Source organism: Chenopodium album, chromosome 22 (genome assembly GCF_948465745.1).
Source record: "Chenopodium album chromosome 22, dcCheAlbu1.1, whole genome shotgun sequence".
Taxonomy (NCBI): domain Eukaryota; kingdom Viridiplantae; phylum Streptophyta; class Magnoliopsida; order Caryophyllales; family Amaranthaceae; genus Chenopodium; species Chenopodium album.
In genome coordinates this window covers 9,509,842-9,522,021 of record NC_137855.1, presented here as the reverse complement: position 1 = coordinate 9,522,021, position 12,180 = coordinate 9,509,842, and the positions used below count along the sequence as shown (strand labels likewise).

The 12,180-nt window shown below is 34.4% G+C and overlaps 1 protein-coding gene across 1 annotated transcript; it reads right to left on the bottom strand.

Annotated features, from left to right (window-relative positions):
- Window positions 1–3,576: 3,576 nt before the first annotated feature.
- LOC145606014 (FLUCTUATING-LIGHT-ACCLIMATION protein 1, chloroplastic-like) lies at window positions 3,577–11,684 on the bottom strand. The gene is made up of 6 exons (XM_081662076.1): window positions 10,884–11,684; window positions 9,689–9,791; window positions 8,613–8,668; window positions 5,513–5,677; window positions 4,126–4,239; window positions 3,577–3,958 (listed from the first exon to the last, which is right to left on the bottom strand). The coding sequence occupies exons 1-6, from the start codon at window positions 11,547–11,549 to the stop codon at window positions 3,866–3,868; spliced, it is 1,197 nt and encodes a 398-aa protein (XP_081518202.1). The 5' UTR covers window positions 11,550–11,684; the 3' UTR covers window positions 3,577–3,865.
- Window positions 11,685–12,180: the final 496 nt, after the last annotated feature.

Genomic DNA, 12,180 nt, shown 5'->3' with positions numbered 1-12,180 from the left:
TAATAGGCAAGTAGTAGACTTATTGATGAATAGTTATTAAACTTATTAGGCTTTGTTCTCATCATCAATTCTTATTACTTGTATTACTAGTTCTTGTTAAATTAAACTTAGACATTACAAAGTAGACAAAATATAAAAGATAATAAATTAATTTAGATTAAAGACTAAACAAGAAATATTCAGGTCAAAACATATTAGATCTTGAAAAAGTAATATCAAAATACCTTAATTGGTTAATCAGTATATATTTAGTATTTACCTTATGCGTTTCTCTTACAATATTATTAGAGTGCCATTATAGATCGAGTCTTGTAATTTCATCCTAAATACCCTCCAAGTTGAAACAAAACAGAAACAAATTGCTTAAATTGTCAGACTCAGATCAAAATATGAAATGAATCTAAAGTAATCCTAACCTTTATTTATAAGCTATTTTAATCCAACCTAAACTTATAATTAACGTCTTTGATTGTTTATTCGAGCTAATAATTAACTTACAACATAATACAATGTTATATCATATCTAAAATTTTACAAAACTGAATAAATAATAGGTAAGCAGGTGTACGTAACTTAACTCGAATTAAAAAAAAATTGAGTCCATCCTAATTTCCAACAACTTAATGACTTATATCCACCTTTTTACTAATATGGATCATTTAAAGAGTGATATGGATCATTTAAAGAGTATTTTGATGTATGTATATAATGTAGAATTGATGGGTATTTTCTGACTAGATATGGAACTTTTTGAGAAATACAATGGGTGAAATAAATTCTAAAATACAATATGTGCATGATTACTGATGGTTTTTAACCTTCTCATCATACTCTATAATTTTACAAAGGTTATAAATTCATTCTGAATGTTGGACTTTGGCATGCATTAAATCTTACTCTATTGCATTCCAAGGTGGACTATAAGTCAATTCAATTACAATCAACCATATTCCAAAGGACAAAAATGTATCTAATCATGAGGCTATTCATGACAAATTTAATTTGTCTGCCATCTTTAGAAAGTTTTACAAAAATTATACAAAAAATGGAAAATATCTAGAGATTCTTATTACATAAAACAAACGAAGGAATATTTAGATATTGAATATTTGAATGGTATTGAATGATACATGCATGGGAATCCAGTTAAATATTTCAAGCTTACAAGAGAGATTCGGTTGCACCCACCATTCTTCAACTAACCCCAATGAAAGTAACGTTAGATCCACACCATCAAGCTAAGGAATCATTTGAGGCAGAAATCATATTCTAATGACAATACTTTGTATAAGTTATAAATTTACGGCCAATTTGGCTGGTGTTCGTAAATGGTGGTAAAGGTAATGAATTACCGTGAATATTTAAAGCTATATGTAAATTTATACTATTAATTATTCTATGGTTAAACATGTGTGCAATGGTATTAACTATTACGGAGTAAGTGATAAATTAAAAGATGGATAAACACGACCAATCTCATGTTAAAGGGGTTTGACCACGTATTAAAATAGCAGGGCTCCACGATGGTAATAAGTAGAGTAGCTCATAAAATTTAAGGAATAGTTAAAGAAAATTTAACTTCATATAAAGTGAATTCTATCCTAAAATCAACTGGTTATAAGTAAATTACTCTTTAACTCACTAGGCAATAGACTTCTTGCTATTCAATGTGAAACAACCAATCTCAATTCAGGTATAGATTTTTGACAAAAAATAATAAATAAAAGCAAACCAAACAAGTGTAGGAATTTTCGATCAGTAATACAACATCTTTTTAAAGGTGATATGTATTTGGGACGTATCAAAGTCCGCATTTAATATAGCACGTCGAAATGAACGAATGATCGGTATCGATTGAGGCCAACTTCATTTTTGTGTCCCATAGACTACGTACAAGACCATTTGATGTATACTTGGAAATGTCATATGTCCCTTTGTTACAATACCTTTCCCTTTCATTTTTCCATTTCAGGGAGCTGTTTTTTTTGGATCGAGGATGTTAAATTTCGAAACAATATGAAATGGGCCTGAGCAACCCGAACAAGGAGGAGGAGAGTTAGGTCCTCAAACAAGGCTTTGGAGCTTCCATACTAAAACAAATTGGCGATGGTAGGAGGTACTCCTCTACCTTATAAAGTGAAACCTTCTCTTCTCTTTCTCTAATGTGGGACACTCATAAGTGGGTTACAATGAGATTCAACAGAGGACTTGTAAACTACTAGTAGGCCAAAACCTAGCTATATGCCTTCAGCAAATTCTGTACACAAATTTTTATGCTGCCTAATTTCAATCTTGTTAAGTTGGGCTTAACTTTCGAAAGAATTTCAATAGACATTCATGAGTTCTATTGAGAAATTATTGGGTGGTCTAAGATTATTATGCCATCTATTGTCGTAGGCTCTTAGCTAATTCTAAAATTACATATAAAGATTAAAATATATTAAGGTTGATCAAATTGTAAAACACTATAACCTTTAGGATTTTTGACACAATAGTCTTAGGGCCTGTTCTTTTCAGATTATTTTCAGTTCAATTTTGTTCAGTTCAGTTCCAATAAGTTCAGTTCAATACTTAATATCCTTCTCTCATAAAATATTTATTCCACTTCAGCTCAATTCAATCAATCAGAACATGCCCTTAATCATTTCATATTTTTCTATTTTAGTTACAAATTCGTTGAAAAGATATAGAGAAAGTTAGCACCAAAAGCGTACATCTATAACATTTCCATTGTAAGAAGCTACTTGAAGTCATGGTCCAAGAATGTGATCCTTGCTTCCTTGAGGATCAATCAGAAATTTACAAGTCATAGCACAAAATGGGACGAAATTCACCAGAAATTTACAAGTCATAGCACAAAATGGGACGAAATTCACTTTGTCTTATACAATAAGTACTACTACGTATTTAAGTATTCCGTAGATAGTAGATGGGGATAAACAAAATATTATTCATATTTTCAAAGTCACAAGTTTTAAATTTCTTCTACATCATTGTTCTACACGTTTTTTAAAAAAAAATTAGAAAGCCTATCTTCATAGATGATTACCAAACTTCATACTGGCTATCACATCATTTTAATTGTTCTGATTTCTGACATACACTCGTGAGGCTAAGTTGGAGTTATAAATTCAAATCGAACTTATGCAAAGCTTGTAATAAATTCTTGCAACCATCATTAATTCGGAGTAATCTCTAAGAGTACTCAACTAGCTTTCAATGCTTCAATAGACGAGGTGAAAGCGAATATTATCGTAATAAATTCCTATGATTGAATGGAATGAATTGTGAAAGACCAACCATTCACAATCTTAATGAAGAATTTTTCAAAATTTATTATCTAAATTGGCGCATTTTTGTTTCCAACACCATTACTATTGTGAATTTTTAAGGATCCCGGAGATAAAACTCTGGTTCCGCCACTGACCTGTATTGTTTAACCCCTCATCACTTGTTACCATCACAGTGGTTGTAATGAGCGTAGTCCAAGTGTTTGCCCTTCCCTCCAAAACGCTACACTATTCTCATCTAAATACTTTGTAGTATTATGTACACCGTTTGTTTTCAACTTATCCATGAAAAATCTCAGTAACCATATATGTCATTAACGTTGAATTCAGAGTTTCTGGAGCTCAAAGAGGTGTGTATTAGTGTATTACTTACAAACGCTTATAGGTTATATAACCTACAATATAATGGAAAGAAAAACGACGTAAAAGAAGGGTCACCCAAAAAAAAAAGAAAAAAAAAAGAAGAAAAATGGTCACACTCCAATTCAGTCAGTATAAGACACATATCCTATCAGTATAGCTCATAGTCCTCGAGGTATATACAGGTAAAAGAAAATCGTGGGCAGTAGCAGTACTCATAGAGGCTTCAAAAGGGGGTAATCTTCAAGTAATTCTCTCTCGGACAATGTATCATTTTCATTCTGAGGAGTCCAAAGCACCTCTACTGCCTGCAAGGATTTTAACATCTTTTAAAGATACGCCCAAGACGATGTAACAATGAATCAGATAAGCAGACTTTGTTCCCCCATAACTTATTCTTACTTCCTTTTTTGCAAATTATCTACTTGTCTTCATATTTGAACGGATTGAAAGAAAATTAAGCAGGATTACTTACCATAGTTTTACTAGACGGGATGGATCCAAGCTTTTGCAGGGCTTCTTTCAAATCCATGCTCCCGTTTATGGTAGGCATTTTAACTACTCCTTCAGCAGCCACCAAAATGGTAATCTGAACAAATATTGACATTGGCATTACAGCAATAAAATCTTGAGTAGTTAAGACAAGATTATTAAGACAAAATGAAGTTTCATTAAACTCCAGCAAGTACCCTTTCAATTTGCAGCGGGGAATAAGGGATTAAGTAAAAAATAAAGTTCAAAATCAAATGACAAGAATGCAGCAATAGCCAGCCATGCTTACTAGCAGAGCTGAAATAGACTTGAAGCTGCGGAAAAACTAGAAAAATTACGGGGGGGATCACCACTGTTGGCGAGACTCAAAAAACTTCTATAACTAGTTAACTACGCAGTATATTTTTAAGCTCCAATGGCTAGACCCAAAATCTATTGTATATCAAGGACTCAATGTCCAATGGCATGACACTCTTGTGAATTTATACACTATGCATTTATAGGTTAATTTTATTATTTCTTTCATTAGACTAAACGACCATAGAAGATTCATTAAATTTCTTTCATAAGATAGAAGAATTTCAATATTTCCAGAATGAGAACTAATGAAGATTTATCAAATTTCATCACCATTCTCAATTATGCTATAGCATCCAATTAGCATTTAGAATATGGCTAAGTAGAAGAGGCTTATTTAGAATATGGCTTTTAAGCAAGCTTTATTAGCATTTTGGTTAGTTTGCGTCTTTTAGCCTAAACAACCAAAAAATATGTTTGGTAAATGACTTTTCAATAGAAATAACTAGATCATAAGTAAAATGACAGTTTTTACCAAACTGTAGTCATTTTGTACAAACTGACAAATTGTTTTATCAAACATCTTTACTAACTCAAACAATACAAAGAGCCCACTAACATGATGGCAATCAATTATAGGCTAGTTCACTTGGCTTATTTGGCAACTGTTTGAATCAGCTAGATACAACCAAACCATGACCATGATGGCAATCAGTTGTTTAATGCCGGTCAACTATTTACATTAGCCAGTAATAAAGATGTTTTGTAAAATCAATTGTTGGTTGTTAGATCTTAGATGTTACTGTGTAGTATTGATCAACTTGTACACTTTTTGCTGAAAAAAGGTGCCTAAAAGCTGCTCTTGACATATTATTCATCTTGGCTTATTGAAAAACCATTTACCAAACATATTTTTTGATTCATTGACCAAAATATCACACTAATAACCAACGAAAAAGCCACATCAGAAACAAAAGTAAAAGAAAATGCTAATCCCCCCCCAGGGCAGAGTTACTCAATTCACAACAGCAAGCAATTAGTATATTCAGCATAAGAAGTTATCTAATGATTACCACTATGTACTCGTTGCTATATCCACTGGCTCTCGTGCTTTTGGTGCTCTGCCTCTTTAAGTTATTCACATTTACGAGTGTTTCTTCATCAAATTTACCACGTTCCTCAATGGAAAGTTGATTGAACCTCTTTTCTCCCTCCTCAATACTCTTTTTGATATCAACCTGATGATTGTCAAAATTATCATATCAATTACCCATTTTATAAAAAATAAGCATAAAGCAACATCAATAGGTGAGGTCACGAATATTGCTGCATTAAGGGAAACATAAAGCAACCCCCCCCCCCCCCCCCCCCCCAAAAAAAAAAAAAAAAAAACCCAACTAACAAAGTAATACCTTGGCATTAATCTGAATACCAAAATAATAGTCAGTTATCATATACTAAGGGCAAACCGGCAAAGTAATCCAAATCCCAATCCCAACAAACCATGAAAATGAAAAAGAAAAAGAGAAAGGGAGAGCTTAATCCTCTTTTTACCTCTGTCACAAACACCTCCCTACAGTTTATGGGCCTATGAGACTCACAGCAGTTTGGATCAAAGGTAAGCCTTAGATAGGTGCTTCAACAAACTTTGATGTTGTATATCATAAGCAAATTGGAATGAGCCATCAGGTAATCATTTTAGGAATAATCCTTTGTTGGTTGTGGATTAAGTCATACACGGATACACCTACATCCAAAATGGCTTTAACATATCATCATCCAACAACTCTAGAAAATTACATCCATTTACTCTCCCTTTCCAATTATTCCGGGACAATGGAAGCGGTATAATTAGCCAGCAAGCAGGATCACCTTTCCATGGTCAGGAAGGCCTTAGGATCAACGGTTAAATTTTTCGTAGTAGTAATTCATAGCATGGATACGACCAAGCGATAAGATATAGTTATGCACTTATCAGTAGCCCAGAGTCAACTTGGTGAAAATGTATTCTGAATTTCTGGTTGTCTTCCTGCACTCTAGAGAGTTTCTCTAATATTAAACCAATTAGCATATTAAAGCTCTTCACGAAGCTACATTTCAGTGATTTACCAAGTCTTTGGTGAACATTGAACAACAATGAACAATGTTAAAGTCTTATTCCCAACATGATGGGGCCGCCCACATGAGCCAATAAATTTAGCTTCAGTGACTGACAATGTCAATCCTCTCCCTCAATTTAACTTCCATCAAGTGCTATACACTTTACTAAACCTAATTTCCTCAAATCATTCTTAACTCTCACTATTTAAGTCATCTTTGGCCTCCCTCGGCTTAAAATCCCCATAATCCCAAGATTCCCAACTGTCCACTTTCTTAGTTTGTCCACTTTCTTAGTTTTTTATCGGTGCATGTTCTTGGTTGATGCTCCACAAGCTCAAATCAAAATAGATGGCTCTCTCTTATTTTGACTTCAATAGCAACAACTCTAACCTTTTTCCATATATCTTCAGTCTAAATTATATCACATAAGCTGTTCACACATATCCTTTGAACAAACAAATCTCAAATACTCCTAAAGGCCAACATTCCAACACATAGAATAACGATGGTCTAATAGTCGGCCTATAGATTTCAACTTTCAACCTCAGAGGTGCTACCAGCCTACCATCACACAATATCCCAGCTGTTGCTCTCAAATTGATCCATCCAGACTTAACTCAATTAGTTACATCTGGTTTAAAACAGAAACTCACTTTTGGTGAGCTACATACAGCTAACAAACTCATTATCTTAAAAATTTCCATGATACGAAATTATGCAGTAGTGTGCTTGTATAAAACAACCCAAGTCTAAGGCTTATGCACTTTTTTTTTTTTTTCTTTTTTTAGAACTAAGGCTTATGCACTTAAGCATTGTTCATTACCTCAAAAAATATTTTTAGGAATCATAAATTTGAGTAAATTCAGACTTCAGGTAAAAAACCGATATATAACAAGTTCAGGTAAGTTCAAAAGGCTTTGAGTTGGGGGAAAAAACCCAAATCCTTATATCCTTGTAATTTATCAAGATAATTGTGCATACCCACCTTAATGATGATCTCTAGTCCCATTCCCTAAGAAAAAAGGGACATAAGACAGGGGGAAGTAATCATCAGTTTTTCTCTGTTTCACAAACATTAGCAGAACTTGCATATCACATCAATGGTATTAATCTTCAGCTATCAGATAGGGTGAAAGAAGTGTAGGCTAAGGGAAGCATAAAAAAGAAGATAAGCTGAGTAATCAGCCAGCCTAAATAAAGAGGAGTAAAGTAGAAAGATATCTCTCAACTTACAAAATTTTTTTATCACCAGTCAGATATCTATTCAAAGCAGTAACTAACACAAATTATCCTTCCTGCCACACTCCTTTGATTTCACACTGGAATGACTAAACTTTATTCTATGGAAACATACCATATGATGCAGTATCCCCACTGCTCCCTCTCTTTTTACCAATTCTAGCCTCATATAACCAGGTTTGACATGTAACATCAACTCACAAGCAAAAAATTAAAAGATGGTGACCCACAAGCTTCTACAATATACTGCCTGTATGCAAAATTAGTCAGCCATCCTAGCTACCAATTCTGGTCCTTTCTATCTACACCCTCGGTCCCTGTTCATGAAGAAGTGGGAAGCTGATTTCACTATCATCAATGGACCTTGCAAGGACATTAGTGATGAAAATATGGAAAGGTGTGTGGATTATAGAGTATCTGGCAGCCGATATATAGGAATGTTAATAGCCAGTCCAATCACTAGTATAATCACATGAGAAGTGTCTCCACTCCCCACAATGTGGCCAGCACAACATCAAAGTAGGGGGACACTGTACTTTCTTTTTCCCAATCAATAGGTTTCTATTATTTTGCAGAAAACAAAATAATTAGTATACTTATAAACAAAATATTAACATATGAGAACAGAATTACACGGAGTAAACAAGAAACTAATTTAGAAACAAATAATATCAGATACTAAATACATAAATTCTTTCTATAATGATGTCACATTAGCATATCAATTAAAAATAACTCATCTGAGTGAAACAACTAAGTAATAATTAATAAAGATAATAAGTTTTAATTTCTGTAACAAAAAATAATTCCCAATCCAAAAGTAAATCAACTCACAGATGAATAAGCTGAGATGCAATAATCAGGATGACGAAGCAAGGCCAGCATTGTTTCTGCAAATATCAAAATTAAACAAATCTCGCACCCGTAAGACAAAGTTGATAAAGAAGAATAGGCTTTCAACAAAACACCCCACCCCCCTCTCAACCCAAAAGAAGAAACAAAGAACCTCCAGCTAAGACCATAGATAACATGCCGAGAAGAACAGAAAAGGAGAAAGCAAATACAGTAAAGCCTCCCAAGATAATATGATAATATTCTGAATCAATCATCATTAGAGCACTCAATAAATTTAAAATAAGTGATTCATTACTTCGTACATAAAATTATACTCAATTCATGAAAACCGTAATTAACGACTCTAATCACTCCTCCTATTCTCCCCCCCCCCCCCCCCAACAACCACATACACACCAAAAAAAAAGGAAAGAGAGCAAAGTAAAGAACACAGTAAAAGCTACTTTATCTATAAAGCATTCACACAAATATAATTGGAAAAAAATTAAGAAGCTGCTAGTCAGCTGCAAATCTGAGGTATTAGTAGATATTCACAACCCACATTAGTCTACACTTATCGGCAATCATAGTTGCGACCCCTAAAGGCAGCAGTAGCTAGTTGCTATGGGGGAAAAAAAAAACCCTTAACCGCCACTGACTTAAAAAGACAATCAGGCACCTTTACCATAGCTTTTCTAATCAAGCCGAAACCAACTAAACACTACACTGTTGTTGTCCTCTCAACTGCCAATAAATGAATCAACAAGGGCTATAAGTTGCAAGAAGATTATACAGCAATTTCAAACCAATCCCAAAAAGGTCTAGGCAATATCATGGCTTCAAGTAATACCATAAATAGGAGTCATTCAACCCCTGCTAGCTTCACTCCCTAATTTCATCTTAATAGACAACAATCACATGCCAGGCACACCATACTACCATAGCAATAGTATGAAGTCAGATATAATTACATGCCACAGAAGCTATACACTTCCATGGAATGAAAAATCACAAATGGACATAGTATTTTAAGCAGAGAAAGACTAATGTAATGAACAATAGAATGCAAGACCCACCTGTTAAAACAAAGTTTAGACCTTCTGGGGTTGATGTATCAGCAACTTCAGCAATCCGGTTGAGATCACTTTGAAGTGATCGTGCCATGCCCAACAGTCCAACCTATAATCAGAACTAATGAATAAGTAACAGCAATAATATGGACCACGAAATTCAAATTACGCATTCAATAGAGGCTATATTACAATACTTAGGAGCACGGTTCAATACTTCCAAAAATAGTCTAGCCAATTTTCTGCAAATAATGCATGCAACGAGAGCCCTGTAACAATACTTAGAAACATAATGTAAGACTTCAACAAATGGACATGGTGGATTCAAAAAAGGTCCAGATGCACAGCAGAGTTTTATCCCTAGCCAACCTAAACCGGTAAAAAGGTTGTTGTTTCGGGAACAAGTGAACCACAAACAACCATTATTAAGGAATAATGATAAGCACCATAGGATTCCTATGAGCAATAAAATTAAAGTCTTCTATGTCACATATACAACCATCTAGAGTCCTATATAAGTTAAATGATTTTCCAAAATAATAGTTCTCTTGTTCTCAACTTCTCCATCCCCATCACCAAGTGAAAGTATCTCAAAATTTTAGCACTATTTGAAAAAAGCAACAGTACCAAATCTACCAATCCTTCAAGCTGTACTTCAAGCCCTCCTAACTCAATTCCCAAGTTATTGAACTAGATAGCAATACACTAGTCAAGGCCACTACTCCCTGCATCCCACTTTAACAAAGCCACATTCTACTTTGGAACATTCGAAAATAATAGGCCACTATTCATATTTAGTAAGCAAAACCATAATTTTCCCCAAATTACTCTTACTATTATTAAGATTTGATGTGCGGTAACTTAATAAGATGATTGTTCTCAATAATCACAAAATTCACCAAGGGAGATTATGGTATATCAAGCCAATTTCATAAAAAAGACATCGTACCAACTGGGGCCTACTAAAGTAGGATGGATTCAGAGTTATAAGTTAAGCACCCCAGTACACTCTTGTCTAACTCTAATACGTATTACCAAATGAAAACCAGGCAAATGATACACAAAGTAAAATTCTTTACACAATTTCCAAACATCCATAGTTGAAATTTAAATGAGTAATTTCCAAATTAGAACATAAAAAGCTACTCTACCACTAAAATGTTAACCAAGCTAAAAACCAAAGCAGAAAAAAACACATTACCTGAAGCTTGATCACACTAGTTTTCTCAGTAGCAGTCAAAACCCCACCATCAGACCGATCAGAAAGAAACCCAGAAACCAAAATAAATGCAGCAAATCCCATCATAATAAAGAACAAACTGGAACCAGCTCCAACCCCAAACGCCGGTCCAACATACAACCCAGCACCCCCAAATGGCGATGGTGCGAAATACGGTACCGATTGCGAAAACCCGGGACTCGAGGGCCGAACAGAGTAGCTCTTAGACCCTGACATCGACGATCTTGAAGAAAATGATCGCCCTCCCATTCTCCCACCAGAAGCCGCCAAAGCAGAATTTGGGTCATACATTAACAAAGCACCCACTAATAAAGCTGCAATTGCAGGCTTCTTAAGCGCCTTTAAGGCCTCAGAAATCTTATCAAGAACAAACCCAATTGAATTTAGGGTCTTCTCCTTGATACCCAGTTCGGAATCGGGAGAATTCGGGTTTTTGGCGTCGCATTTGGGGGTGAATTTGAAGGGTTTTGGGGAAAATTTAGGGTTTATAGAAGGGGAAGAAAAGGGGGATAATGAGGTTAATCGAATTGGGTAAGGACGCAAAAGAGGGGTGGATTGAGGAGAGAGAAAATTAGGGTGTTTAGTGGTGGTTAATGCTGAAGGTTCGAGAAGTAAGGCAGTCGCCATTGATGAAAGCTTGGATTTTGAAGGTGAAATTATTAATTTTTTTTAGGGGTTTTAAAATGGAAGATATTTAAAGGTGTATTGGAGAAGATGAACCAGAGAATTGGAGTAAGGTTGGAAATGGAAGAGTGGTGGGCTAGTGGCCATGCAAGCGCCAAAAATGTAAAAACCTCATCTTATATTTGTATTGTACATTTTTTTTTTTTTTTGACAATATATTTGTATTGTACATTTGTACGAGTAGATTTTAAATTGTAAAAAATATTTATAATTGTGATTAAATTTGATTAAATTACTACGTAAATTAAAATTGCAATCCTAATTGCACGTGACTTTTCTGAGGGGCACGTGTGATGTGGTATAGTTTGGAATTGAAAATTGGAGTAGCAACTAGCAAGATACTCCGTGCATAATTGATTGCACAACTCATTTTTTTTTGGCGTTTAGAGAATTACTAGGTTAAATCCCGTGCCATGCACGGTAATTTCAATATTTATCATTAGTTTAATACAATTATTTTACTATAAAAAATAATATCAAATTGCAAAATAGGATGAAAGTTTTGTAATTACAATTTTTTTGAATCTTTAAAGAAAACAGAGGAAGAAATGCATGCACGAGTGCACGACTAATA